This window comes from Pituophis catenifer, unplaced genomic scaffold, assembly GCF_029215685.1.
Source record: "Pituophis catenifer annectens isolate HBS135680 unplaced genomic scaffold, rPitCat1.0.hap2 SCAF_12, whole genome shotgun sequence".
Classification (NCBI taxonomy): domain Eukaryota; kingdom Metazoa; phylum Chordata; class Lepidosauria; order Squamata; family Colubridae; genus Pituophis; species Pituophis catenifer.
Window position 1 is genome coordinate 25666234 of NW_027256892.1, and position 27529 is coordinate 25693762.

Below are 27529 nucleotides of genomic sequence, written 5' to 3' on the forward strand. Positions count from 1 at the left end.
ATGTCCGGGCGGCGGGAGGAGCGGGAGCTGCAGGGCTTCTTGCGGGACGTGGATGAAGTCGGTGAGCCCGGCTTGGTCCTGGGTAGGGGGGAGACACAGGGTTTTCCCCCCCCCCAGGCTCTCTCTGCTTGAGGAGGGGTCTCTTGCACGAGACCCCCCCCCCAAAAAAATCTGACCTGGCTTTCCTGGTTTGGGGCGTTTCTGCAGCCCCCCCCCCATCAGCCAGGGGTCTCCCCAGGGGGCTAAAGGCAGGAAAGCCCACCCGAGGCAGCCCCTTCCCTGCCTTGGAGGCATTGCAGGAGGCTGGGGGGGGGCTGGATGGGGGGGGGGTCTGCCTGGGTCCTTCTTTGCTAGGATAGAGGAGAAGCCCCTCCTTAGTAGGCGCCAGGATTAGAGGGGAAGGGTCTCCGGTTGGATTGCTTTCTTTTCTTTTCTTTTCTTTTCTTTTCTTTTCTTTTCTTTTTAAATTTGATTTATATGCCGCCCTTCTCCGGAGACTCAGGGCGGCTTACAATGCGCTAAGCAATAGCCTTCATCCTTTTGTATATTTATACAAAGTCAGCTTATTGCCCCCACAAACTGGGTCCTCATTTCACCTACCTTAGAAAGGATGGAAGGCTGAGTCAACCTTGAGCCTGGGGAGATTCGAACCTGCAGAAATTGCAGGCAGCTGGTCTTAATAACAGGGTGCTTTAGACCACTGTACTACCAAGGCTCTTGTCTTTTCTTTTCTTTTCTTTTCTTTTCTTTTCTTTTCTTTTCTTTTCTTTTCTTCTCTTTTCTTTTCTTTTCTTTTCTTTTTGCAAAAAGTTTTTTTTTTTTTACTTTTTCCAAACATACAAATTACATCCTTTCGGAACAGAGCTTTGATCCGGTCATCCCTTGGTTCAATTTTTAACAAAAATCTTTAACAAAATTTTATCTAGTCTATTTTGCCATAGCGCTTATTTCTAAATCTTAGATCACATATACAACTAATACCATCTTTAAAAAAAAATTAACAACTTAATCAAAACACTAAAAAAAAATTAACTTATTTACTTAATCAAAACACTAACGCTTCTATTAACCCACCTTAATCCTTAATTCAATTAATAACTCACAATACAACAATTCTTACCCTAAATCCTCAATGTTTACAATGCAATTCAAACATATTTATGTTTTATTATGCTCATTAAATCTTTATTCCACTATTACTTTACCCACCTGGCTCTTTTCTGATCCTTGGGATCTTCAGATTTCATCTTCGGTTTCAGAAGTCCTCTGCCCCACCCACCCTTCAGGGAGATCACCCAGTGGTCCATTTTCCCTTCTGTTCCCCCACTCCTTGCATGGGGAGGGGTATTGGTGTGTGTGTGTGTGGGGGTATTTGAAGCCGAGGTGCTCCCCCACCGGGCATCGAGTCCACAATGATCAAGAGCGCTGGGCTTCCATTGCAGCAGCCATCTTGACTTTTTTGACCTCCTTTGGCTAAGGAGCTTAGAACTCCTGATGGATCCTCTTTTCTTTTTCCCCCGTTTCCAAATGACCCTCTTTGCCTTTTAAAAACCCACCTTTCTTAGCTGCCTTGATTGAAGGCCTGAAGTCCACAGATCCCGCCATCCAGGAAAAAGCCATGGAGGATACGGAGAAGAGACTCCGGTCCGTGTCGGAGAAGGACGGAAAGAAGCCGAAGCCCAAAGCGGACAGGACGGTCATCAACACGCGGCCCTCGACGGTAACCCTTGGCCCTTCCAGAACCCCCCCCCCTTTTTTTTTTGAAAGGTTCTCCTACAAAGTATAAATTGGTCTTCCATTAATTCCACGGAAAGCATCTGCCAGCCGCTGCCATTGGCCCAATTGGAATGACTGCAAAACTCTGGGCCGCATCGATTTTTCCGTCCGATCGGTTTGCCTTTGGCTTGTTTTCATTCCACCTTTGTGGATTTTTAAGGTTATTGACTGGAATTAACTTTGACAGCTTTGGAAACACTTTTTGAGGTGTGCGTTAACTGTGCGGTGGCATTTTAAGTGGCTCTGAAAAATGAGCCCGGTTCATTTTTCTCACTTATGTTTTTGTCATGCAGAATAAGGCAAAGTCTCCTTCAGGCTCGGATCAACTTTGGGGGGGGGGGGTGTCCTTCAGGGAGACGTCCCCGAACTCGCTCTGAGCACCAAGAGGCTTCCCCTCGCCTCCCCCTCCTCCTCCTGCTGCGGGTTTTTAGTCTGGGGCTTCTGGTCTAGCCACCAGACCTGCGGGTCGCCTAGAAAGATAATTAATTGGTCTAATTAGTGAAATAATTGAACCTGACCCCTCCCTCTCCCTCCCTTCCCCCTCCCTTCCTTCCTTCCTTCCGCATCTTTCTCCCTCCCTCCCTCCCACCCTCCTTCCTTCCTTCCTTTCTTCCTCCCTTCCACATCTCCCTCCCTCTCTCCTTCCTTCCCTCCTTTCTTTCTTCCTCCCTTCCACATCTTCCTTCCTCCCTCCTCCCTCCTTCTTTCCTTCCTTCCTCCCTTCCACATCTTCCTTTCTCCCTCCTCCCTCCCTCCCTCCCACCCTCCTTCCTTCCTTCCTTTCTTCCTCCCTTCCACATCTCCGTCCGTCCCTCCTTCCTTCCTTCCTCCCTTCCACATCTTCCTCCCTCCCTCCTTCCTTCCTTCCTCTCTTCTTCCTCCCTCCTTCCTTCCTTCCTCCCTTCCACATCTTCCTCCTTCCTTCCTCCCTCCCTCCCTCCTTCCTTCCTTCCTTCCTTCCTTCCTTCCTTCCTTCCTTCCTTCCTTCCTTCCTTCCTTCCCACGGCCTCCAGCTGACTTTGGGCTTTCCTTCCCCTTCTTCTAGGGATTGCCGAGTCAAGAGGAAACGATGGCAGGTGTGTTTGGAAGTGGAGTTCTTGCGCGTCCTGTAAGCCAGTCTCTTCCCAGACCTCGTGAACCAGCGAAGCTCAAGGGAGGCTTGGCTCCTGCTCCTTCTCTGCTGGGAGGCGGCATGGAGGGAGAGCGTCAGCCATGGCTGGCCGTTGGAATGAAGCAGCCCCTGGGGTCTCTGCCTGCCCTTCTGCGTGGAGGGAGCTTCCTGCCTGTGGTGGATTCCCTGGGCTTCCTCCGACACCCAGGACCCTCCGTGTGGCACAGGGGGTGGGAGAAGAGGCTTCCAGCCCTCCTTGGACCTGGCTTGGCCTCTTGCATAACTGCTGAGGAAGGTTTTTTTTTCCCGTCTTTAAAATCAGAACTGGGCCCAGTGAGCTCCTAAATGCATTAATTATCTTACGTCCTTCGTTGGCTGGAAGGTCTAATAGGATATATTAATCACTCCATTAGCCTGAAATTAGACGGCTCCTCTCTTTTAGAAATGTTGCTTTTTCTTTTCTTTTTTTTCTTTCCTTTTCTTTTCTTTCCTTTCCTTTCCTTTCCTTTCCTTTCCTTTCCTTTCCTTTCCTTCCCTTCCCTTCCCTTCCTTTCCTTTCCTTTCCTTTCCTTTCCTTTTTTCCTTTCCTTTCCTTTCCTTTCCTTTTTTCCTTTCCTTTCCTTTCCTTTCCTTTCCTTTCCTTTCCTTTTTTTCTTTCCTTTCCTTTCCTTTCCTTTCCTTTCCTTTTCTTTTCTTTTCCAGAGCAGGAGCTAAACTCTCCCTCTGCATTCTGTCTCTCTCTTGTAAACGAAACCTCTGGACTCCCGTTCTAATTGGCTGCCACCTTAATGAAACAGCCTGTGTAGCTTTCCACTTCGTATCTCCGAAATGACTTTGCTCTGTAGTTTGTCTTTCTTTTTACAACCTTTGGACTGAATCTCCCTCTTTGCTTTGCTGACTTCTAGAGAGCTTCCTGACGGCTTTAGAGAAGGATGCCCAGGAGCGAGCCAGAAGGAGGAAAGACAACGAGGCCTCTGCAAATGGTGAGGGTCGGACTGGGCTTCAGCAGAAGCAGCTGCTGGAGCTCCTGGCTAGAAACAATCACGCTGGGCCTCAACCCCCCCATGGATCTCGGCTCCTGGCAAAGCTTCCGCGGGGCAATTCCAGCCTCCAGCAGCTTGGTGAACCATCAAGGCTCGCTTGCTTGATCTCAGAGCATCGTTGCAGCTCAACAGACAGCAGTCAGAGGCTCTTACAGTTCAACAACACCAGCAGAAATTGACGGCTCTTGGGGTGTACGACAACTTGCAGCCAACTGGCTACAGGCCAACTCGCTGCAGGACCAAAGCTATGCTAATACCGAAAAAAAAAATAGTGCTATAGTATTGTTAAGGAGAGGGACACTGTGTCTCAGTGGCTAAGACGCTGAGCTTGTTGATCGGAAGGTCGGCAGTTCAGCAGTTCGAATCCCTAGTGCCGCGGAATGGGGTGAGTTCCCATTACTTGTCCCAGCTTCTGCCAACCTAGCAGTTCGAAAGCAGGTAAAAAATGCAAGTAGAAAAAACAGGGACCACCTTTGGTGGGAAGGGAACAGCGTTCCGTGCGCCTTTGGCGTTGAGTCATGCCGGCCACAGGACCACGGAGACGTCTTCTTCGGACAGCGCTGGCTCTTCGGCTTTGAAACGGAGATGAGCACTGCCCCCTAGAGTCGGGAACGACTGGCACATATGTGCGAAGGGAACCTTTACCTTTATTGTTAAGGAACTGATGCCAAAGGAGGGACAAAAAATAATGTTTTAATTATTTTAAATAATTACATTGAATTGTTGAATTGTCCTCCAGCAAGTTGTCCCATGCCTTTTCACGCTCTCCTCCAACTTCCCAAGCTCCAAGCTGAGGCCATTCTCACTGCAACAACGTGACTTTTTTTAAAAAGATGCCTTTGGTTATTCCGCTTTCCCGCAGCCCTGAAAGAGAAGGGGAATGACGCCTTCAGCCAAGGGGACTACGCTTCGGCTGTGCAAAACTACACGGAAGGCCTGAAGAAACAGAAAGACATGCTAGCCTTGTACACCAACCGAGCCCAGGTCAGTGTGCCCACCTGCATCCATTTCGAGGAGGCGGCCCCTTCCTCTGGGATCTTGGCATCCTAGTTACTGGCTCCTGCTGGGGGTCCTGCCTTCAGGATACGGCTGCTGCTTTGATGGGTCACATGAAGGCCCCTTCCCAAGTAGCAAAAGGCATCAGTTAAAAGTTCCTGTCTATCAGTCCCGCCAAGGGGTGGGACTGTTGCCATTGCCTATTGCCCATTCCATGGGGGAGTGGAATGGAGTACGAAGGCCGAAAACAGGGTGTGGGGAGGCGGCAATAGGCTATGGCAATCCCTGCAGCCTGCAACAGCTGATGGTTGGGAGGCCAGTCCAACCGACAATCAGCTGCTTGTGCTAATCAGGCTGCGCTGAAGCTGAAACAAGCTGTTTGCTGTTTGCTGGAAGGAGGCAAATTGCTGGGAGGCAGAGGCCAAAGGGTGGGGGCTGGCAGATGGGCAGGGCTACATTTTCACCCTCTTTTAAGGAGGGGGGAGGAAAGCGTGTCTTATACTTTGAAAAATATGGTAAGTGGAACAGAACGAGTTTCCCTAGAGACCTGGATTTGCAGTAGTTTAGCCACAACCTTCCATCTTATTTTCTTCTAAATACATTTTTTTCTGAAAATACTATACAACATTTTGAGCCAGCCGTGCGACCACTGTGGCTGCCAGCTGCAACCAGTCCATCCAGGTTTCCTGGCAGTTTGGCTGGTGAACGACTCGGTTCTCCTGCCAGGAATGCCCAGGCGGAACGGTTGGCATTTTGAAGGGCACAGCACCACGTCCACTTAACATGCTTCTCCGGGTTTATTTTTGCATCAGGCCTACATCAAGTTGCGGAAGTACGAGAAAGCCATTTACGACTGCAGCTGGGCATTGAGGGTAAGGGTCGCCTGCCTTCATTCCCTGCCCTCCGTGAGAGGGGCAGAATCGGCCCAGGGAAGGATCTGGGCTCTGAGTGGCAAGGTGGCATCCTGGCAATGGCCTGAATTGGCCTGTATGGTCTGATGCTGGAGAATATAAAGTAAATAGTAATTTTCTAGAAGGGCTGAAACACCTTCGGTTTTCGGTAACCAGCTGCTACCATTGAAAGGTGTCCGCAGGAGGTGTCAGAGGTCGGGATGGGACAACTTGCTACAGTCATCTTCCTGCGGTCAACTTACCACGGCCAGCTCACCATGGCCAACTTGCTGCGGCCAACTGGCCATGGCCAACTCATCACAGGCAACTTGTCATGGCCAACCTGTCATGGGCAACTCACCATAGCCAACTCACCACAGCCAACTCCCATGGCCAACTCACCATGGCCAACTCACCATGGCCAGCTTGTCATGGCCAACTTGCTGCGGCCAACTCACCATGGCCAACTCACCACAGCCAACTCGCCATGGCCAACCTGTCATGGGCAACTTGCTGCGGCCAACTCACCATAGCCAACTCACCACAGCCAACTCACCATGGCCAACTCGCCATGTCCAGCTTGTCATGGCCAACTTGCTGCGGCCAACTCACCATGGCCAACTCACCACAGCCAACTCGCCATGGCCAGCTTGTCATGGGCAACTCACAGTCAACCCACCATGCGACAACTCACTGAGGGACAATTTAATGATTCTATTTATTTATTTAAAATAAATTGAAAAAATATTTCAATTGCTGCCATTCACATTTCATTCTGTCCCTCCTTTCGCATCCTTTCTTTAATGTTTCTTTTCCACTATTTCTTTTGGTATCCGTGTAACTCTTGTGCCGCAGAGGGTTGGCTGTGGTGAGATGGCCCAGAGGTGGCCAGAAAAGGCAAGACGGCAGTCAGAAACACACAGCCAGGATCCCCTTTTTACACATATGCGTTGCCCGCCTTCAGCCACGCAGCTGTAGCCCCCGTCTTGATGTTTTTAACTCCCCCCCACCCACCAGCCCACAAGAGCCCCGATGCCCTTTTTGTAGCCCTTAATCAGGGACATGGCCATGTGTGAATTTTGCTAAGCGCTTCTCTTTAACACAGTGCGATGAGAAATGCACCAAGGCTCTCTTCCATATGGGAAAGGCGTACCTGGCCAAGAAATCCTTCCATCAGGTGAGACCTCTCCGGGCTCAGAGTCTGCGCAATACCAAGTTATGGCAGGTAGTCCTCGATTTACGACCATAATTTCCATTGCTAAGCAAGGAGATTGTTGAGTGAGCCATACGATCTTTTCTCTCTCTCTCTCTCTCTCTTTTTTTTGGGGGGGGGGGCACAGTGGTTAAACGAATCACGAAACCTGGTCATCAAGAGATTCTGGCTTCCCCCTTTGACTTTGCTGGCAGGGAAGGTCACAGATGGGCCTTAACTTTATTCACATGGCCATAGGGATGCTGCGATGGCCATAAGCATGAGGACCAGCTTTAAGTGACTTTTTTCAGTGCCGCCGTCACATTGAACAATTGCTGCACAAACGGTTATAAGTCGAGGGCTACCTGTATTGTGTGAATATGAGTTTATTCATGGGCAAGTGGGACTCCGTTGGTTTTAGAGCTGCAGAATTCTGCTCACGGGTCTGAAGATTAAATAGGTACTCCAAGGAGGTAGTCCTCAAGAAATCAGGCTCAGAATTGGTAGGACAGATGCCTTTGCCCCTAGCGTGTTGACTAAACTCTTAGCAAACCCTTTAATTTTAAACTTCTGGTGACTCCAACCTTTGGGAGAAAAACCCCCAAGAGAGAATGGTTGAGTCTTAGCTGCTTGGGAGAAAAACCTGCATTTGTAGGATTGTCCTCTGGGGGGTAAATTGTCAGACCCGGAATTTGGATTTCAGCAAAAGGGGAGATGCATTTGTCTCTCATGCCAGCCCTGGGGCCAAGCCTTTTCTTGCATTTTTCAGACGTGTTTTTATTAAATTATTAAGTATTATAAAATACAAAGTAAGAAAGTAAACAGGGGAACATTAGGGAAGGAGGGGAAAGAGGGAAGGGAAGTGGGTAGGAAAAAGAGAAGGAAAAGAAGCACTGGCTTCCGACTCTCTCTCTCTCTCTTGCAATAAAATAAAACTTCAGTTTTCCATAATAATATAGACAAGTCATTTCTATAAAGATCTCGCCGTCTAAGCTGTAAAACCCGAAGTCAAAGTTACATTATTTTTTTCCACATCAAGCACGAAATCCAGAAGCGGTTTCCATGTGGAAAGAAAAGTACTTACTTAATCAGAGTAGTCAGTTTTGCCATTTCAGCCTTTTCTTGATTGTTACTTCCTGCATTCTTTTTCCTCCTTTTTTTCTCCTTTTTTTTCTCCTTTTTTTCTCCTTTTTTCTCCTTTTTTCTCCTTTTTTCCTCCTTTTTTCTCCTTTTTTTCTCCTTTTTCTTCATTACTGCTGACGTTTCTCCCTCCTGCTTCCAGGCCAGAGAGTGCTACCTGAAGATTTTAGAAATCGATCCTCAGAAGGAGAAGCTGTGCAAAGGTAAGACGCCCGGATTTTCCACCTCACCCCGCTGGCCCTTGTCCGGCTAATCACCGGAAGACCAAACGGATTTCCCGAATAACGGGACCGGCAATTGCTTCGAGTCAGGATCACGTCATTAACCTCGCTTCCTTTCATCCCATTTTTTTCCTCTTCCCGCCGGTCAATTCTACCTTTTTCCCGTCGCCAGATTGCATCAATGAAATAGACCTGGAAGAGAAAAGACTTCACGAGGAGGAGGAAGCATCAGAGGATCTCAAGTCTGGGAAACTCGCCGCCGTTGCCGTGAATGAGATGCTTCAGAAACTCGGCAAGCCAGATCAGGACCCTCTCTATTATGCAGGAGGCATTCAGCTTCTGACCGACCTGGTTCAAGCCGGTGAGTGCCCCATAGAAGAAGCAGCCCCCTGTTCTGTCCCCAACCACATGCACACACACCAACAGACGTTCAAGAGTTAAAGACCAAACCAGCCGGCAAAATCCTTTTCCTTAAGATAACGGAACTTGGCAACAATCTAGTGGCTGCCTGCCAAGAGTTTATTATTTATGAAGAGGAGAGATAACTTCTCCCCACTTCTGATACATCAAAAGAAACAGTTCAATAATTACAGAGGTAATCAAGTCCAGAGATAATCCAGCAAAGTCTATAGCCAAAAGTCCGGCAATGCGGAATGGCGTAGAAGCTTTCAGCTTTGTTCATCACAAGGTTTGACTGGCCACCACGCTCCCTTTTATATCCTGTGGGGTGTGGTCCAGTGACTCAGCCTAATCTCGGGCACGCCTTTTCTTCTGTTGCGCGTGCTTATCTCTGCGACGCTGGCGTGGATCCAGCCAAGACTCATTACCCTCATCACTGTCCATCTGTGGCTGCGTGGACGTGCTTGGCCCCGGCCCTATCTCTTGCCCTTCGGCGGACACCGAAGGCATTGCCAGAGAGGAGGGTCCTGGAGAGGGAGGCCTTGCCAACTCCTCTCCTTCACTCTCGGAGTCCTCTCCTGCCAATGACACAGGCTCAGGTAACGGAGCCACAACAGCCCCAGACTGGACAGGACCCCCATTTTCCCAGTGTCCCAGAAGGCCGTTTTACTAAGGGCCCAAAAACAAGGATCTTACCCGGACACCAGGAAAATGCTCCACCCTCAACTTTTCACCCTGAGTTTCAGCCGCTAGCAAGATGTTTGCTTCCCTCTGAAGGTCTTCTCTCTCTGTCTGAATCGGTTGCAGGCACCGAGCAAACTTTGTTTAGGACGAACGACGGTTTCAGCATCATCAGCGACAACAAGGTCATAGAACGGTAGGTGCTCCAGTCAGGAGAAGGAGTCTGGTGGCACAGCAGCAGACAATGGGCAGGAAGCAGAACCGGTTCTGTGAGATGCAGCAGGGCGGATCAGCCTCTGGGCCAACCGTCCCAGTCAGCCATCCGGCAAAGAAAGGCTCCTGGCTGTTGGTTTTACCAAGACTACGTTTTCCTGAAGCTTAAATGGTTACAGGAGTAGCGTAAGCCGGATCTGAGGTTTTCCCGTGCAAACAATGCAAAGGAAAGTTCCCTCTTCCCTCTCCTCCTAGTTATCTGCCAATGTCCGGTCAGGTGCTTGTATCTTGTTTACAGATTACAGATGAACAGAGTTGGAAGGGACCTTGTAGTCATCTAGTCTAACCCCCCACCCAAGCAGGAGACTCTACCCCATTCCTGACAGATGGCAGTCCACTCTCTTCTTGAAAGCTTCCAGTGATGAAGCTCCCACAACTTCCAAGAGCAACTTCTGTTCCAAGGGTTGATCATTCTCATTGTCAGAAAATTCCTCCTTATTTCCAGGTTGAATCTCTCCTTGGTCAGTTTCCATGCATCGTTCCTTCTCTGGCCTTCGGGTGCTTTGGAAAATAGCTTGATCCCCTCCTCTCTTGGCAGCCCCTCAAGTATTGGAAGACTGATACCTGGTTTAGGAACCAGGCCCTCTGTTCCCAGCTCTGTGTATCCATAGTTGACCTTGGCTGGCTGAAGCTTCTCACAAGGCTCAGCTGGGCTTCCTTCCCCTCCTCCTTCCTTACATTCCAATCCTCCTCTCTCTCTCACCCACCCACCCACCCACCCCCTTCAAATGTCAGGCTGTCAGTTCATGAAGCCTGGGTAGGTGTGATATAACCATGACTCTCTGGCACGGCAGAAGAATTATACTGAGTTTTAGGCACTGTCCAGCCTTTTGAGCTGACCAGGCCAGCAAGGAAAGCAAGGTGGACATCACAAATACTGGATTGTTTGGGACGATCAGTTCAGATGTTTGAAAATCCCCCCTCTTAGTCCATCTCTGAGGACATCCTGAATCCCACCAGTGAAGTTCAAGAACTACCTGGGACAACTTAAGGCCAAGCTAAGGAATGATCCTGGGTGTTTTCTCTTTCTCTCTCTCTCTATGTGGTGACCCACATCACTCTTTTAAAACCTGGGGGGAAAACTGCTGTGCTGGAGTTTGAGTTTGAGTTTATTTAGATTTATATACCGCCCTACTCCCGAAGGACTCAGGGCGGTGAACAGCCATAGATAAAACAGATACAATATAAAATTTAAAAAACAATTTAAAAAGCATATTAAACAGATTTTAATTGGGTTTTTTAAAATGGGATTTTAAATTTGGGGTTTTAAATTGAGCCTATCATTTAATAATTTTAATTATTTTTAAAGTTTGTCTGTCTTTGTGTTTTTAATCAGGCTGTACACTGCCCTGAGTCCTTCGGGAGAAGGGCGGTATAGAAATAAAATTAATAAATAATAAATAAATAAATTTGGCCCATACTAATTAAAAACACCCCTGTTTTTAAAAACAAATTCGAATTAAAATTAAACAATTAAAAAGAGTTAGGCCAGCCCCGCTTGTTGGAATAAAAAAGTTTTGAGGGCACGGCGGAAAGCGCGTGGAGAAATCTTTTCCTACTCCAAGCCTCCTTCCATAAGAAAAATCTCTTCCCATATTTCCCATATGCTTTCCCTTTGCACATGGGAGCGGAATGTTATTTATTTGAAACTGGCAAGAGAAATCCTCCTTTCCCACACTTTTGCTGTCAAATGCTCATCTTGCCCATAATGGTATCATTCGGCACCATTTTATGCCATTATTTCAATCTTGAGCCACGGTGGCTCAGTGGTTAGAGTGCAGTACTTGCAGGCTACTTCTGCTGATTGCCGGCTGCCTGCAATTTGGCAGTTTGAATCTCACCAGGCTCAAGGTTGACTCAGCCTTCCATCCTTCCAAGCTGGGTAAAAGGAGAACCCAGATTATTGGGGGCAAGATTATTGGGAGCCCGTATTCTGTTATCCTGGGAAGACGAGCAGCTCCGCAGCAAGGAGCCAGCCCGTCCTTCCTCGTTTAACCCTCCACCTTCCTTCTCCAGGGTTCTCAGTGCCAAGATCAACTCGCCTGCGGAACTGGAGCTGGCTTGCTCCCTGCTTCTCCTCTGGCAAGCCGTCTGCAAAGGGAACGGTAATGTGCACCCGTCATTCCTCCCAGAATGTGTGTGTGTGTGTGCATGCTAATTTTGACTCCGTCCATCTTTCCAGGAAAGAGGGCAGCTCTTCTGGGCACAAGTCACGCTGAGATACACGATCGAAAGAATGACAGATCAAAAGTCTTGGTGGCACAGGCAGCGTTGGTGGCAAACCTGTAGATTGCTCCACACACCCCTTCTTATAAGAAGACAGGTCACCTTAGACCAGAGGTCTTCAAACTTGGCAGATGTCAGCACTTCAACCTGCATCTACTCTAGTGCTGGTGGACTTCAACTCCCAGAATTCTCCTGGCTGGAGAATTCTGGGAGTTGAAGTCCACAAGTCTTAAAACTGTCCACTTTGAAGACTTCTGCCTTAAGACCTTCCGGAGGCACCAGCAACCTGGAGGGAAGGAGGTTGGTTGGATCAAGGAGACTAACTTCGTTTCTTGGATTAAGGATTTCTTAATCCTTAATGTGGATTAAGGCAAATGTTCCCATTTGCCTTAATCCACCTTTCTCCAATGATGCTTGAAAAGGTATCACTCCGTGAGACGTGGATTGCTTTTCCCGTCAGTGCGTGATGCATAATTTGCCCTTTGGAGGGGTGAGCAAGTCAGAAGGTTGAGATTCTGCAGACAGAATGTCCCTTCTTTCGCCGTCGCTCCTAGAGACAGACGGATCTCTTCACTGGGGCCCGAAAGGATGTTCCTGTGGGTTGCATGATTTGGGGAAGGCAGAGCGAGTTAGGAGGAGGACTGGTGGAGCGGTTGGTGCGGCCCTCTGGCTGAACCTCCCTTCTGGCTTTGCTTCCTTCTCGCCCCAGAGGAGAACCAGCGGCTGCTTCTAACTCACCCCAGTGTCAACGCTCAGCTTCCCGCTTTGCTGTGCTCGGAAGCGCCCAAAGTCCAGGAAGAGTGCGTGGCTCTGCTGTCTCTCTACGCCGAGACGGAGCACGGGAGGATCCTCTTAATCAGGCATCTGAACACCACCAAGTAAATGGCACGGGGGTTACGATGGGGCTGACCCCTGCACCACCACCCCCTGCGCCCCAACTGGGACTTCCTGCTGAAACAGAGAGAAGCCCTTGAGCATCTCAGAAACTTACCGTGGCTCTTGCTGGCTGGCTGGGATATGAGCAGAGCCCCCAGTAGGTTGGGAAGGGGAGGGAAGGGAAGGGAAGGGAAGGGAAGGGAAGGGAAGGGAAGGGAAGGGAAGGAAAGGAAAGGAAAGGAAAGGAAAGGAAAGGAAAGGAAAGGAAAGGAAAGGAAAGGAAAGGAAAGGAAAGGAAAGGAAAGGAAAGGAAAGGAAGGGAAGGGAGGGAAAGGAAAGGAAAGGAAAGGAAAGGGGAAAGGAAAGGAAAGGAAAGGAAAGGAAAGGAAAGGAAAGAAGGAAAGGGAAAAACGGAACGGAACGGAACAGAACAGAATAATAGAGTTGGAAGGGGCCTTGGAGGTCTTCTAGTCCAACCCCTTAAGACTTTTGGACTTCCAACTCCAAGAATTGGGCTGGCTGGGGGATTCTGGGAGTTGAAGTCCGCAGGTCTTAAAGTTGCCAAGGTTGGACGAAACTGATTTAGAGCTTCTATAATGTTTTTTTTTAATGCCCTTCCTTGTTATCAAGAATCTATCCACATCATGGAAATTAGGATAATTCTAAGGACTCCTCTTTTTCTACCCACTGAAATACTGTCCTTTGAAAAAAATATGTTGAACACATATTTTCTGATGAAGAGGATGTTATGCAATGATTAGGTTATATCATCAAGGTTGGTGGTGGGATTTTTTTGGTGTGTGTTTTTTTTTTAAAGACAGGGGTTGTTTCTAATGCTGCCAGCAAGTATTTCCATGTGTCAATCTCCTTTTGCCCAGTTCTGTGGAAAAAGCCTGCAGCTGACATCATTTATCTGTGGAGCCCAGTGAATTGCTACCCTCTCTTAACACACCCTTCTCCAATTCCCCAGGCGGCATCCTAAAAAGGCCATGTTGGCATCACTCGGCAGGCATCAGAGCTATTCTGCTTCTTCCCCTGGGCCCCCCCCCCAAAAACGCTTGAGTTGTTTTCTACAATCTCTGCTCACTAAAGTGCTGGTAAACCCTCTTTCTGTCAAGCCACCCAAATTGTATTCAGCAGAATTCATGGGACGCTATAAATCTTTCGTTCCCTGGTGCAAGGTTTTCTGGGTACCAACCAACAGATAATTTTCCTTAAATTTTACTCTGACCGGTTTATTGGAATTGTAGATCTCTTGTAGACCCCCAGAGGACATGGTTTCTCTTTTCCAGGTGGCTACAGACGTTGATATCCTTAGTTAAAGTTGCTGACAGTAGAGCTGCCAGCGCTATGAATTTGCTGACCCATTTAATCCTGGAAGAAAAGTGAGTGGCATTCTTCATCTCCTCTGGGTCTCCATTTGAGGCTTAATAGAATTCTGATTTTGGGTATAAAATTATAAAATGCAAGATTTAAATCTTGGATGGCCACATCGGTCTCTGGAAGGCCAGAACTCAAAAGTCTTAACTCTCCCTCTTACTTTGCTTACAGCTTCAAAATCCAGTGCCGAATTAAACTGTCCACCGAGACCTTGCCGATCTTTATTCAGTTGCTGGTAAGCAAAGTCTTTTTTTCTTCCTGAAATTTGTTTACCTGTTTCATGGCATTGATTCATTGGTAGCCCAAGGAACCAGACTGGCAGGACCCAGCACTAAGAAGTCCTGAGTCTTGCAACAGAATACCTTCTGCCACCAGACTTGAAATTCTGGGTTTAGAAAATTTAGAACTACGCCGCCTTCGGTATGACCTAAGCATAGCTCATGAAATCATCTGCTACAATGTCCTACCTGTCAATGACTACTTCAGCTTCAACCACAACAACACACGAGCACACAATAGATACAAACTTCAAGGGAACCACTCCGAGCTCGATTGCAGAAAATACGACTTCAGCAACAGAGTGGTCAACGCCTGGAATGCCCTACCTGACTCTGTGGTCTCATCCCCAAACCCCCAAAACTTTAACCTTAGACTGTCTACTGTTGACCTCACCCCCATTCCTAAGAAGTCTGTAAGGGGTGTGCATAAGAGCACCAGCGTGCCTTCCGTCCCTGTCCTAATGTTCCCTTTACTTTTATTCATTTTATGTATTCAATTCTTGTTTATATTTATATATATTATCTAATATGTACTCAACAAAATAAATAAAGAAGGAAGGAAGGAAGGAAGCAAAGAAAGAAAAAGAAAGGAAGGAAGGAAGGAAGGAAGGAAGGAAGGAAGGAAGGAAGGAAGGAAGGAAGGAAGGAAAGAAGGAAGGAAGGAAGGAAGGAAGGGCCTGGTGGCTCAGCAGACTGATAGCATTGTGATTAACACCAGCTGTCTGCAATTACTGTAAGTTCGAATCTCACCAGGCTCAAGGTTGACTCAGATTTCCATCCTTTCTAAGGTAGGTAAATTGAGGACCCAGTTTGTGGGGGCAATAAGCTGACTTAGTATAAATATACAAAAGGATGAAGGCTATTGCTTAACGCATTGTAAGCCGCCCTGAGTCTCCGGAGAAGGGCGGCATATAAATCAAATTAAAAAAAAAAAAGAAAAAAGAAAAAAGAAAGAATAGACGGAGGTTTTATGAAAAAGAATAACAGGAAGTTTAGGTGTTTCCTGGACCACTCTTCAATCCCAGAATTGCAGTGATGGATTGAGAGGATGTTAGCGATGGTTGTCACCCATCCCTTTCCTCATCTTGAATCATCTGGAGCTGCCTTCTTCTTAGCTCACCTCCTTCTGCAGGGGTTGAGGTTGTAAAAGGACTCTTTCACTCTTTCTGAGTCTTTCAGAAGTATGATTTTAGCCCTGGATCTAGTTTTACCAAGTCTGGGTGCTACAGATGATTTACAGATTTTTACGCCTTCGGGTTTCTTTCCCTGGGAAACGGCTCAGAATCCATTTCAAAGTCCGCTTTGAGTTCCTGAAGGCTCTCCCCATCCTCCTTCCTTTTCCCCTATTTATCTTTCATTTCATTTTGTTGTATTGGTTTTCTTTTTCCCATTGATACCTCAACACTGCCCGATAGAAACCCGACTCTTCTCTAAGCACGAACAATTTCTTTTTTTAAAAAAATATCTTTATTAAATATTTACAGTAAAATTAACACATAATAATGATTGGAAAACAATATAAGAAGTGAAATACAGGAACACATAAACACAAGACTAAAACGAAACAACAAACATGACTAACCGAGAGTTAAGCTCACTCTCCAATTAATATTAACTAATATCATCCTAACCAAACATTTCAATACAATCAAGTTCTTTTAACTATCTACAAAACAATTGGCCTGTTTTTTTTTCAAAATTATAAAGAATTATATAGCCTATTAAGTATCTATTTAATCTAATTAGACGATCTTATCACCTATCTCCTAGGTGTAATCTTCTTTTGAGCCAGACAAAGCATCTGTCCCAACTTCTATTATATATTGAGTCTTTCTTATCTTTTAAGATAAGCACGAACAATTTCTGAACGCTCTAGAAAAGTAGATCCATGAGGTGGAAATTTTTTGGGGGGGAATAGCGCAGCTGCCTGCGGTTCCGAAACTCGACTGAAGGTCTTACTTGGGTGCCCTAATGAAGCTCTTCCTCCTTTTATCTCAAGAGCTCTTCCAAGGCCCTGAACGAGACGGTGCTTGTCCGCTGCATTGCCATCATGGGAGATCTCTGCTCAGATGTGGTCATCCGGATGCAGATGTCTGAAAATCAGGAATGCTGGCAAGCTTGCTTGAACTTCGTGGTACGTCTTGCCATTTGCTGCTGCCAGTTTATTGTCAGTTCGGCTGCTTTCACCCCCCTGCCTGTCTCCTTTCTGCTCCATTAGCCTGTGGGAGGTAGGAAGCAGATAAAACCTCCTGAGTCATAACTTCTTTTTTTTTTTTTGCCATAAAGCAAAAGTGGCTGTTTGTGGCCACCTGGATCACATCAATCCTCTTGGTTGTGGTTTTGCTTTGCTGTTATGAACCTTAGAGTGGCTTTGATTTCAGTCAGGCTGTTGGGCCAACAAGTTAGTCTGTCCCTCAACAATTTACTGGCTGTCGGTCTCCAGAACTTCTGACCAAGTGTCCAGTCTGCCATCTTTGGCTTAGCACCTTGCTGGTGTGCTGCCATCGAAGGTTAAGAGAGAGGAGGGGGGACATAGGGGTGGGGAACAAATGGGCAATCAACCTGCATGGGTACATGATGGGAAATTGGGAGGGGGTGTCAGCCTCCGCTTTCACTGCTTCAGCTGCCATAAGAAACGGAGGGGGGGAACTAGTCAGGGGGGCGAGGGGAGGGAAGAGCGCAGGAGGTGTCTTTCCAAGAAACGAAACTTATTCTCCAAAGGAGGCGTTAGACCAACCGTCACAAATTCCTGATGGATGACGTTGGCAGATGAGATTCCACCTGACCTTTGGGAGACCTTTGGATTGGATGATGGATGATGAACACAGGGGGGGGGGGAAATGCTATCTAGATGCTATTTCGCACGTTTTGCTCACTTCCAGCTTTACCTGGGTTGCGATCATTTCATATTCAGTAAAAGTACTAATCTCTATAAAATATGGAGTTTGGGTCTTTCTTTCCTGGATTTTGAAGGAGGCATACCTGACAGGGGGGAAATGACGGCTTGACGAAGAGCAGGAGAGCTCGGAAGCGGTTTGTGCCATCACCCAAGGCCGTGCACCCTGAGAAAGAATGGGAATTACCCTAAACATCTCACTGTTCTCAAAACACTTAGGTGGACTCTTACTGGCTGAAGATAGACTGTTCATGAGGGCAGAGCTGGGATGTGGGGAAATTTTCTGTATCTGGGACATTTAGTTCCAGCCTGACTCTGCTGCAACCAACATTTTTTTTAGTACAAGAACCTATCACTTCAACCAAATTGGAGTCGAGGGTCTTTCTTTCCTGGGAGATCATGTTTGAGGCAGGCCTGACACTAAGAATGAGACCCAAATCCAGCTCAAGATGGATATTGCTTCTTTAGCATAATGACCTTGGCCTTCCCTGGGAGAGAGTCTTCTTAGTGAGAAGTCTTTGATCAGAGGATGCTACCAAGGGATTAAGATACAGGAAATGTGCAAGGGATGGTAGAACAGGAGGGAACCAATCAATTTTGGAGCATCCATGGGATTGGCTGATTTCGTAACCAGGTTTTGTTTCCTGCTTCTGTAGAATCACTGCTGGAATGAAAACAGCGTTGCCAGATATCCCGAATGTTTGTATGCAATCCTAGGCCTTATGATGAACCTCTCGCTGGAACCCAACTCAGTCGTTGAGGTGATTTATAAATCTGCATCTCTTTGTGGTCTCGGAACATCTGAAATTCTCCTGTGATCTACCTCTTCTCTGGGACAAATTCTTTCCGTGCCAGTCAATCCTTAGGAAGCCTCCTTGAAGGAACTCTCAGTTGGGAAGACTCCCTCGTTGGCCTGGATGAGTCCGGGGCAGTAGTGGGTTTCAATTTCGTTCGCTACCGGTTCTCTCGTGGGCGTGCCTGCGACGCTTCTGCGCATGTGCAGAGACGTACGGGCGGTGGGCGGAGCCTCCCACCACCGCCGCTACCAGTTTGCCTGATCCGGGGCGAACCGGTAGCAACCCACCACTGGAGTTCGGGGAGTTACACATTATCCCTTTATCTACATCCCTGTGAGATAGCGAGGGGCCGGATCAAGCTTCTGCCTCCCCTCCCCTACAAGCTTTGGGTCTGAGCCGGTCTCAGCCCAGCATGGTCTTCCTGCGTCCGTCTGTCCTTCAGTCCAAGGAAGGCCCCTGGTTTTGGATTTGCCCTCCAAGGCCTTAATGAAGCTGCCCTTCTGCTCTTTGCACACTAACATCCTAATCCTGACAATTTGTTTCAGGAACTGGCCGAGGAAATCTGTGACACGTGCATGTCTCTCTTCAGCAGCCCAGACGGGAGGATCATCACAGTGAGTGTTAGACCACAGGACATAGAATAAGAGCGTTGGAAGGGACCTTGGAGGTCTTCTAGTCCAACCACCACCACCATCCCAGCCCATGGCAGGAGATCCTATACCATTCCGGATTTTCTTTGGGCTTGACGGGTTGGATACACACAATTGTAGAAAGAATAATGGAATAACAAAACAGAGTAGCAGAGTCGGAAGGGACTCCTCTAGTCCAAACCCCTGACCAAAGAGTAGAGTAGAGTAGGGTAGGGTAGGGTAGGGTAGGGTAGGGTAGGATAGGATAGGATAGAATAGAATAGAATAGAATAGAATAGAATAGAATAGAATAGAATAGAATAGAATAGAATAATAAGTAGAATGGAAGTGGAGGGGAGAGGAGAGGAGGGAAGGGAAGGGAAGGGAAGGGAAGGGAAGAGAAGAGAAGAGAAGAGAAGAGAAGAGAAGAGAAGAGAAGAGAAGAGAAGAGAAGAGAAGAGAAGAGAAGAGAGAGTGGAGTAGAATAGAAAATATGGAATGGAATGGAATGGAACGGAACGGAACAGAATAGAGCTGGAAGGGACCTTGGAGGTCTTCTAGTCCAGCCCCCTGCTCAAGCAAGAGACCCTATATGATTTCAGACAGGTGGCTGTCCAGTCTCTTCTTAAAAACCTCCAGTGATGAAGCACCCGCAACTTCTGGTGGCAAGCTGTTCCACTGCTTAATTGTCCTCACTGTTAGGAAGTTTCTCCTTAATTCCAGGTTGCTTCTCTCTCTTGATTGGTTTCCATCCTACTATTTCTTGTCCTGCTCTCCGGCGCTTTGGAGAATAGTTTGACCCCCTCTTCTTTGTGGAAGCCCCTCAAATCCTGGAATGGTGTCAGTCGTAGGCTCCCACGGTTATGCTCCCTGTTCCTTGGACCCCGGAAAAAGCCAGATTGCAGAGAGCTGGCCCTCTCCCTTCGCCACTGGCGTGACCAGCCCAGACCAGGAACCCGATAAGCAAACTTGACAAACTCATTTGGAAAAAAAAAAACGTGCACCCCGACCCCTTTTCCCTCCCGGTGGTGCCCCATTTCTCTTTTATTTTCCTTGAAGAGAGCCGTGGGGCTTTTGAATCACATCCTGCCGGCGAGTCTGAGGGCTCTGGAAGAAGCTGTGAGACAAAACGTGGTGAGGAAAATGATCCGGTTTCTGAAGGTAATTTCCCGTTTCCAGTGGCTATTGCCTCTTTCGGAGCCATTGTTTCCGTCCCAGTGGCCTTGCAATGCTCCTGCCCAACGCGTCAGCAGACAGCTCCGCCGTGTGCCATGCCAGAAGGATAGAGCACGAAGGCCCAATCTTCTTGTTTCCCACCTTCCCTGGGGTTAGACGGGGAGCTAAGTTGCACACTGCAGATTTTTAGCTCTTCTGCTCCCCTGCAGTGATCCCCCTTTCAGCTAAATTCTGCAGAATCAAACAGTAGGAGCATCTGGCTGAGTCTTTCTATGGAGTCCTTGGCGCTCTCCAAGTTGGGTTGTTTCCTTGAAATATTTCATGACCCAACACAGCTGCCTGCAATTACTGCAGGGTTCAAATCTCTCCAAGGCTCAAGGTTGACTCAGCCTTCCGTCCTTTCTAAGGTAGGTGAAATGAGGACCCAGTTTGTGGGGGCAATAAGCTGACTTTGTATAAATATACAAAAGGATGAAGGCTATTGCTTAACGCACTGTAAGCCGCCCTGAGTCTCCGGAGAAGGGCGGCATATAAATCAAATTAAAAAAAAACAAAACAAAAAACTAGGGAATATCATCAGTGCTAGAAGGGAGAGTGATTACCTTCTGATTATATTCAGCTGTTTGCCCTGCCAGTGTGTTATTTTCTTCTTGTTAGTTCCTTGATTAGCCTCTTGTTTATTGCTTGATTGTTGGCCTAATACAGGGGTCGGCAACCTGCTGCTCTGGAGCCGCATGTGGCTCTTTCACCCCTCTGCTGCAGCTCCCTGTCACTCAAAATATGCGTCACAACCGCCAATGTGCGACACCCTCCGGCACACAATTTATTGAGCTATTCAGTCCCTGATAGGCCAACCATGGATAAATCCCCGAAAAGAAAAGTTTCAGAAGAAAACAGAACGTTTAATTCAACTACATATGCCAGTTTTGTGGCCGCTCAAGAAACAGTCAGGCACGGGAAGGATTTTGTGGCTCCCGGTGTTTTCTTTTCTGTGGGAAACGGGTCCAAATGGCTCTTTGAGTGTTTAAGGTTGCAGGCCCCTGGCCTACTATTAATCTTGATATTAACCTCTGCTCATCTGACTTTTGATTGCTGGTGAGGAGGTGTTTTGGTCTTTTTGTTGGCTTTTTTTTTTTTTTGGCTTTTTGGTTGTTTCTTTTAAATGGTAAGTAGACCTTCTTTACCTCTATGTGCCTGTCGATGGCTCCTTTGTCTGAGTACCCAACTTCCAAAAATTCTGTAGTGTTTTTGGACTTGGCTTAGTCTAGGATGTTTAGTTTTCCGGTTAAAACTATTGTTCAGTCTGTCCATGTGTTGAGCAATCTTCTGACTGCTGGTTGGCATTCATAGATACACCCCCCACCGGTCTTCTTCTACCTGTTTGTCCTACCCAATGGCTGTTACAGTTTTCCTCATGGTCCTGAAGAACACGACAATCTCCTGTAATGTATCTTGAAGATCAGTAGCAGCTTCCTAAACGTTTTCTTACCATCTTCTCCTCCCAACAGTCCTTCAGCTGGAGGTGCCAGGGGGTATGTTCTGCCACTGTCGTGAGCCCTGCTTTCCTCTCTGCCTTGGGGCAGGGATGACCTTCTCCTCAGGGACCCAGACGTTCCCTGAGCTCTCGATCAGCTCACGGTGACGAACTCCGCCAGCCAGCGGTGCAGAATGGAGTGGCCTGTTCCGTTCCCTGCATTTTTAATGCGCTTTTGGCTGCTGAACAGGGTTTCTTTCCTCAGCCGTTTCCCTCCCTCAGAAGAAACCGAGATTGATGGGCGGTCAGAGCAGGAAGGGGAAGGGAATGGCCAAATAAATACCCAGGCAATAGATGCGAATGGGCTCCTGGCACATCAAAGCGGCAGGAAGATTCACACACTGCCCGAGGCAGAAGGCTGGAAGAAAAAAAAATGGGGTGGAAAGGAAGAGAAAATGTGGAATAGATGCTTTTGGGGTCTTCAGGGAGAGGAGAGAGCTGTTTTGCGGTGAGAGAAGGGTCTTTTAGGAGGGGGGCTTGGGTCCAAATGCTGCTAGGTATAGATAACTGCTTCCTGAAGGATTCCGTAACTGTCATTAAGCACTTAATCCAGTGTTTTGCAAACTTGGCTTCTTGAAGATGTCTGCTAGTAGCCTGCGGGGCTGGCAGCGGAGTCGGACAGTGAGGAGTCTGGGGAGGACCATGGGCCAGTCCTGGAGTCTGGGGAAGGCCCGGACGAGGGCTCTGCATCGGAGGCAGAGATGGGGCCAGGGCCATCTGGGAGTGATGCGCGAACTCTGGAGCCTTCAGAGTCGGACAGCAGAGAGGCAGAGGAACAGGAGGAGCCTGTACCTACTGCGCACATGCACAGAGCTGCCAGAAGGCAAGAGCAGCTAAAGCAAAAAGGACGACTCGGGAGTAAGGCCAGGAGATGATTGGCCCCTCCCATAAGGCTTAAAAGAGCAGCAAAGGCTCTTGGGCTCTTTGTAGGAAAGCAACGTTGCTACATTTGTTTCTTGTCGGTGTCTCTTATTTCTGAACTTCGTGGGGCTTTGCCAAGAAAGGCCTTTGGCAGAGTGCCAAAGAAGATAAAGGTTTGTAATAACCCCGAAGGACTTTTTCTGAAGGATTTGGTTTGGAATTAATTAATTAAGCTGGGAATGAAGTAGAAGCTTCCTGATGATGTCGGGGTCAGTGGGCGGAGCTTCCCGCCGATTTTACTACCGGTTTTGTAGAACCGGTCCGAACCAGGGGCAACCCACCACTGCCTGTAATGACTAAGTGAGCCTAGGTCACAACAATGTGTGGACTTCAACTCCCAAGGCTGGTTGGGGAATTCTGGGAGTTCAAGTCCACACATCTTCAAGCGGCCAAGGTTGAGAAGCACTGACTTGATAGTGCATAGAATTATGGGTGTGGGCACACATGCACATGAACCTCCCCCACCTCCACCCCCACCCCCTCCTGGCACACGATGGCAAAAAGGTTATCCATCACTGGCATAGGGTATCTAGATGTCAGGTTTCGATGCTATCTCAAAATAAAGGAATTTCCAAACTGCCGATCTTTAAGGAAATTTTCTTTTTATTGAGCATAGTGATCCGACCCTGGCTCTTGCACGGTCAGTACTGACCTTTGCCCCCCAATCCCTCCCTTTCCGATCCCCAATTCTCTGCGTCTCATTGGCTATCTTCCAAGCCACTTTCCTCATCCCTCCTCCGTCAGATCACAGTAATGTTCCCCTCCTCCCATCTCCGAGGAGACAGAATCTTCAAAGGAATTAAGTAGGCAAAAGTTCAAGCTTCTCCTCTGCTAATATATGTCAGTGCTGGGACACTGACACTAGAGACAGGTCTCTGCTTTTGATGGGAGGGGTCTTTTCCTGTCTTCGATCTAGGCTGGCGGGCAAACCACCACGGATTATGCCATGAAGGTCCTTGCCACTTGTGCCAAGAGTAGCCGGCTGGCTGTGATGCAGCTTGTGAAACTGGATAAAAGTAAGTGCTATTGCCTTTGGCTCAATCTAGGGCAGTGCTGTGTTTTTTTTTTAAACTTGGCAACTTTCAGTGGAGTTGGACTTCAACTCCCAGAATTCCCCAGCTGGAAAGGGCTGGACTGACTGGCCAAAAAGGATCCCCTTCCTTTAGAGCAGTTTTTTCTCAGTTGGGTTCCTCAAGAAGATACGATTGCAAAAATCAAATATACGTTTTATTTTAAACTTTGTACACCATGTAGTTCTAGCGCTCCCAGCCCTGGGAATTTTTACGCTCCACAATTCAGCTACCAACTCGCCTGCTGCTCTAAAACACGGATTGTGTAGGTTAGAGATGAATTGTGTCGTTAAGTTTTTATCTGTCTTGTTCCATGAGAGCCTAAAATCGTTTCAAGGGTTCCTCCGGGATCAAATCGTTGCAAAGTTCTGTGGCTGCCTGAGAAAAAAGTGCTTATTGTAAGTTGGGACAACTTTAGAGCATCTCTCCTGCCCAGGTGTCCTTGGAGAGTGAGCAGGATTGCTTCGTTAAAGCAGGAGCTTCAAATTACGGAGGGAGAAAAAGGGGGAAAGCCCTCGGATTTTGCTCGCTTCTCCTTTTGAAGGAAACCCACCCACCATGGCCAACTCACCATGGCCAACTAGGCATGGCCAACTCACCATGGCCAACTAGGCATGGCCAACTCACCATGGCCAACTCAGCATGGCCAACTCACCATGGCCAACTAGGCATGGCCAACTCACCATGGCCAACTAGGCATGGCCAACTCACCATGGCCAACTAGGCATGGCCAACTCACCATGGCCAACTCAGCATGGCCAACTCAACATGGCCAACTCTTTTGCACCCTCTCTTTAATAATTCTATTCCACCATTTCTTTGATATTGGTGTAATTCTTGTCCCGCAGCAAGTTGGCCCACGTTGAGTTGGCCATGGCGAGTTGTCCTAGACCCTCCAGAGATACCCTGAACAATTGGGGCTATCCGGTGGCTTCTGCCCTTTGCGATTGTGGTGACATGCCGACAACAACACATATGTGTGCCTGCCCTTTGTGTCCTGATCAGTGTACACTTCAGGACCTCATGGTAGCACGACAGAATGCAATTATTGATGCTAGTTTCCGGGCAAGATTGTTTAAGTTGCACAAATTTCGATCTTGTATTTTTATATTTTAAATGTTATGTTGTAGAGTGTGCCTTGTTTTAATTGTGATGCTTCTGACCACGAATAAACAAACAAGAGGACTCTTTCTGGAAAGCTGCGGTGGCTCTCTCCTCCAGCCAAAACCTTTATTCCTTTTTAGTCCCGGTGCCAGCTGGCTTCCTGGCCCTCTCATCATCTTGCAATCTCATTCCTCTGGATGCTTCTGGAGGCTGCTGACCTCCCTGTCGGTTGGTTCAAAGGTCTTCTTTTCTGGGATGGAGAGTTTAATTGGCATGGCCTCCCCCTCCCCATCTAGAGAATTGAGCCGTTCCTCCTGCCCTCTTGCCTTTCCGCAAATCCCTTTGGCACTGAGGGAATTAACCTTCCATTATAACCTTTGCTCTTCCCCGGATCTTATTCGGGCCTGTTTTGGTCTCTTCCCCAGAATGCCGCCTCTTGCTGAAGCTTCTGTCCTGGCCGAACGAGGTGGTGGCAGGGAACGCTGCTTTCTGCCTGGAGAAATGCCTGGAGGTGCCTGGAACAGCCACCACTTTGCTCGACACGGATGTGGTCAGAATCCTCTTGAGAGCCACTACTCGCGGTGCCCAAAGGCCTTTGGTGCAAAAGAACGCAGCCATAGCTTTAGGGAAGCTCTGCAGTGCTGATGCCAGGCAAGTCTTCTTCTGAGTGGGCTGGCCAGGAATTGTCCCCATCCCTTTGGGTTTCTGAGAACCTTTATTGATGGACTCGAGTGTTGTGACCCAGGCTTACTGAGTCATTACAAGACACAATTGGTCCCAAACAAACCTATTTTATTGTAACAGCTGAGAATTACGTTCATTCCCAGCTGAGTCCCAATTAGTTGCAAAACAAGTCCTTCGGAAGAAGTCCTTCGGGATAATCACCAAGCTTTATCTTCTTTGACACCCTGCCAAAGGCCTTACTTGGCAAAGCCCCACAAAGTTCAGAAACAAACAAGAGATGCCGACTGGAAACAGAGTTAGCAACGTTGCTTTCCTGCAAAAGGCCCCAAGTGCCTTTGTTTCTCTTTTAAGCCTTATGGGAGGGGCCAATCATCTCCTGGCCTTACTCCCGAGTTGTCTCTTTTGTTTTAGCTGCTCTTGCCTTCTGGCAGCTCTGCACATGCGTGCACTAGGAACAGGCTCCTCTTGTTCCTCTGTCTCTCTGCTGTCCGACTCTGGAGGCTCCAGAGTCCGCACATCACTCCCAGATGGCCCTGACCCCATCTCTGCTTCAGATGCAGAGCCCTCATCCTGGCCTTCCCCAGACTCCAGGACTGGCCCGTGTTCCTCCCCAGCCTCCTCACTTTCCGACTCCACTTCCAGCTCTGCAGGCTGCTGGTGGACCACAACATCGAGTCCTCTCTCAGCTTTAAGATTCTAATTTTTTTTCTTTGGTATCTTCTGGAACTCCCCCTAATGTGTGGATGTGAGACAGAAGTTGGGTTACTGGTGGTGGCACCATCTTCACTTGAGAGATGTTTTTTATTCTCTGGAGACATTGTCCTGTTAGGTGGCTTCATTGTCACTTAGATGGTCTCTCTCTAAACCAAACTTGGCGAGAATGGCCAAGGCTGTATCGCCACCTTCCCTCAACTCTAGGAAGTCTCAAAAATTGGCTTTGGGGTGTAAAATTATTTAAGCTCAGAGTTGAAAGATTGCTTGGCTGTGATCCAAAAGGTGTTGGTAGAATCCTGTTGATAGAATCAGTTGGGTTCTCCATCTACACTCGGTATAAAGAAAGTGAGGATCTTGGTTTGACCAAGGGAATCAGCCAAACATAAAAGAATTTTCACCCATTTGTGATGTAAAGGACTTCAACCTGATGGCCCTTCCACCCCCTCCCCCCCCCCACAAGCCAGTGTCTACCTGAGCAAGGTATTTATGCTCACGGTTGGCATTTAACGGCACCCTGCCGTTGAATTGAGATAGATTTCCTTACATGCAGAAGGACGGAGGTACTTTAATGCAGGGGTCTCCAACCCTGGCAACTTTAAGACTTGTGGACTTCAACTCCCAGAGTTCCTCACTGGCTGAGGAATTCTGGGAGTTGAAGTCCACAAGTCTTTAAAGTTGCCAGGGTTGGAGACCCCTGCTTTAATGTATTTGGAAAGAGAAATACTACCTAAGGATACCCAGAAAAAGTGAAGTTCTGCTTAAATGAAGGCAGGTCCCACAGCAATGGTTCTTAGAAGATGAAGTCGCCAAATTTGAGGGGGGAAATGAAGTCCTCCCCTCAGGCTGAAATAAGTCCCAGGTTGACGCTTCTGGGATAGAAGGGGTAGACATGTCCGCTGCCCTCTTCTGCTTGCCGATAAATCTGCACAGAGCTTTCTTTTGAAGCTGCTGCCTTCAGCTCTGTCCCAGCAGCATCTCTGATCTGGTTTTGCTCTCTCTCTCTCTCTCTCTCTCTCTCTCTCTCTCTGTGGTCTTCCCAGGCACACCAGCCGGTTGCGGGAGCTGAACGGAATGGCGGCCCTGACTGCTTCCATCAGCAAGATGCCAGGCCTTTAGGATGCCAGCAGATGGTCCAGAGAGGGTTTCTGTGCCCAGCCCCCATCCCGGATTGGAACTCTGCTTCCTTTTTACAATAAAGAGGATTAAAAGCAGGGCGGGGCAGCGGGAGAGTGAGAAGGTCATAAAAATGCATATCAAGGTTAATAAACCACTTGGAACAGTGCCTGGATTAAAGTGGTTTTCCTCCGTTTGTAAAATTACAATGGCAATTCTAGGGACCAATTCCTTATCCAGATACCCAGAGTTGGGTTTCAGCAGGTTCTGACCAGCTTTGGAGAACTGGTAGCAGAAATTTTGAGTAGTTCAGAGAACCGGTAAATACCACCTCTGACTGGCCCCACCCCCATCTATTCTCTCTTTTTTTGTTTGCAGTAACCTTCCCCTGGAGTGGGGAGGGAATGGA

At 47.9% G+C, this 27529-nt stretch overlaps 1 protein-coding gene across 1 annotated transcript; it reads left to right on the forward strand.

Annotated features, from left to right (window-relative positions):
- Positions 1-27123, forward strand: TTC12 (tetratricopeptide repeat domain 12). The gene is made up of 21 exons (XM_070952634.1): positions 1-61; positions 1566-1720; positions 2822-2852; positions 3793-3870; positions 4793-4914; positions 5739-5798; positions 6922-6993; positions 8291-8351; positions 8542-8730; positions 9576-9645; positions 11739-11827; positions 12658-12826; positions 14117-14209; positions 14376-14439; positions 16482-16616; positions 18035-18139; positions 18721-18789; positions 19864-19965; positions 23352-23451; positions 25035-25260; positions 27048-27123. Exons 1-21 carry the CDS (start codon positions 1-3, stop codon positions 27121-27123), a joined length of 2127 nt encoding a protein of 708 aa, XP_070808735.1.
- Positions 27124-27529: the final 406 nt, after the last annotated feature.

What these genes read in the sequence shown, in the direction of transcription:
- TTC12 (XM_070952634.1), top strand. Translation starts at nt 1, where the DNA reads ATGTCCGGGCGGCGGGAGGAGCGGGAGCTGCAGGGCTTCTTGCGGGAC. An exon ending in GACCGACCTGGTTCAAGCCG is followed by an intron (nt 8,731 to 9,575) that starts GTGAGTGCCCCA and finishes AATCGGTTGCAG; the next exon opens with GCACCGAGCAAACTTTGTTT. An exon ending in AAATGATCCGGTTTCTGAAG is followed by an intron (nt 19,966 to 23,351) that starts GTAATTTCCCGT and finishes TCTTCGATCTAG; the next exon opens with GCTGGCGGGCAAACCACCAC.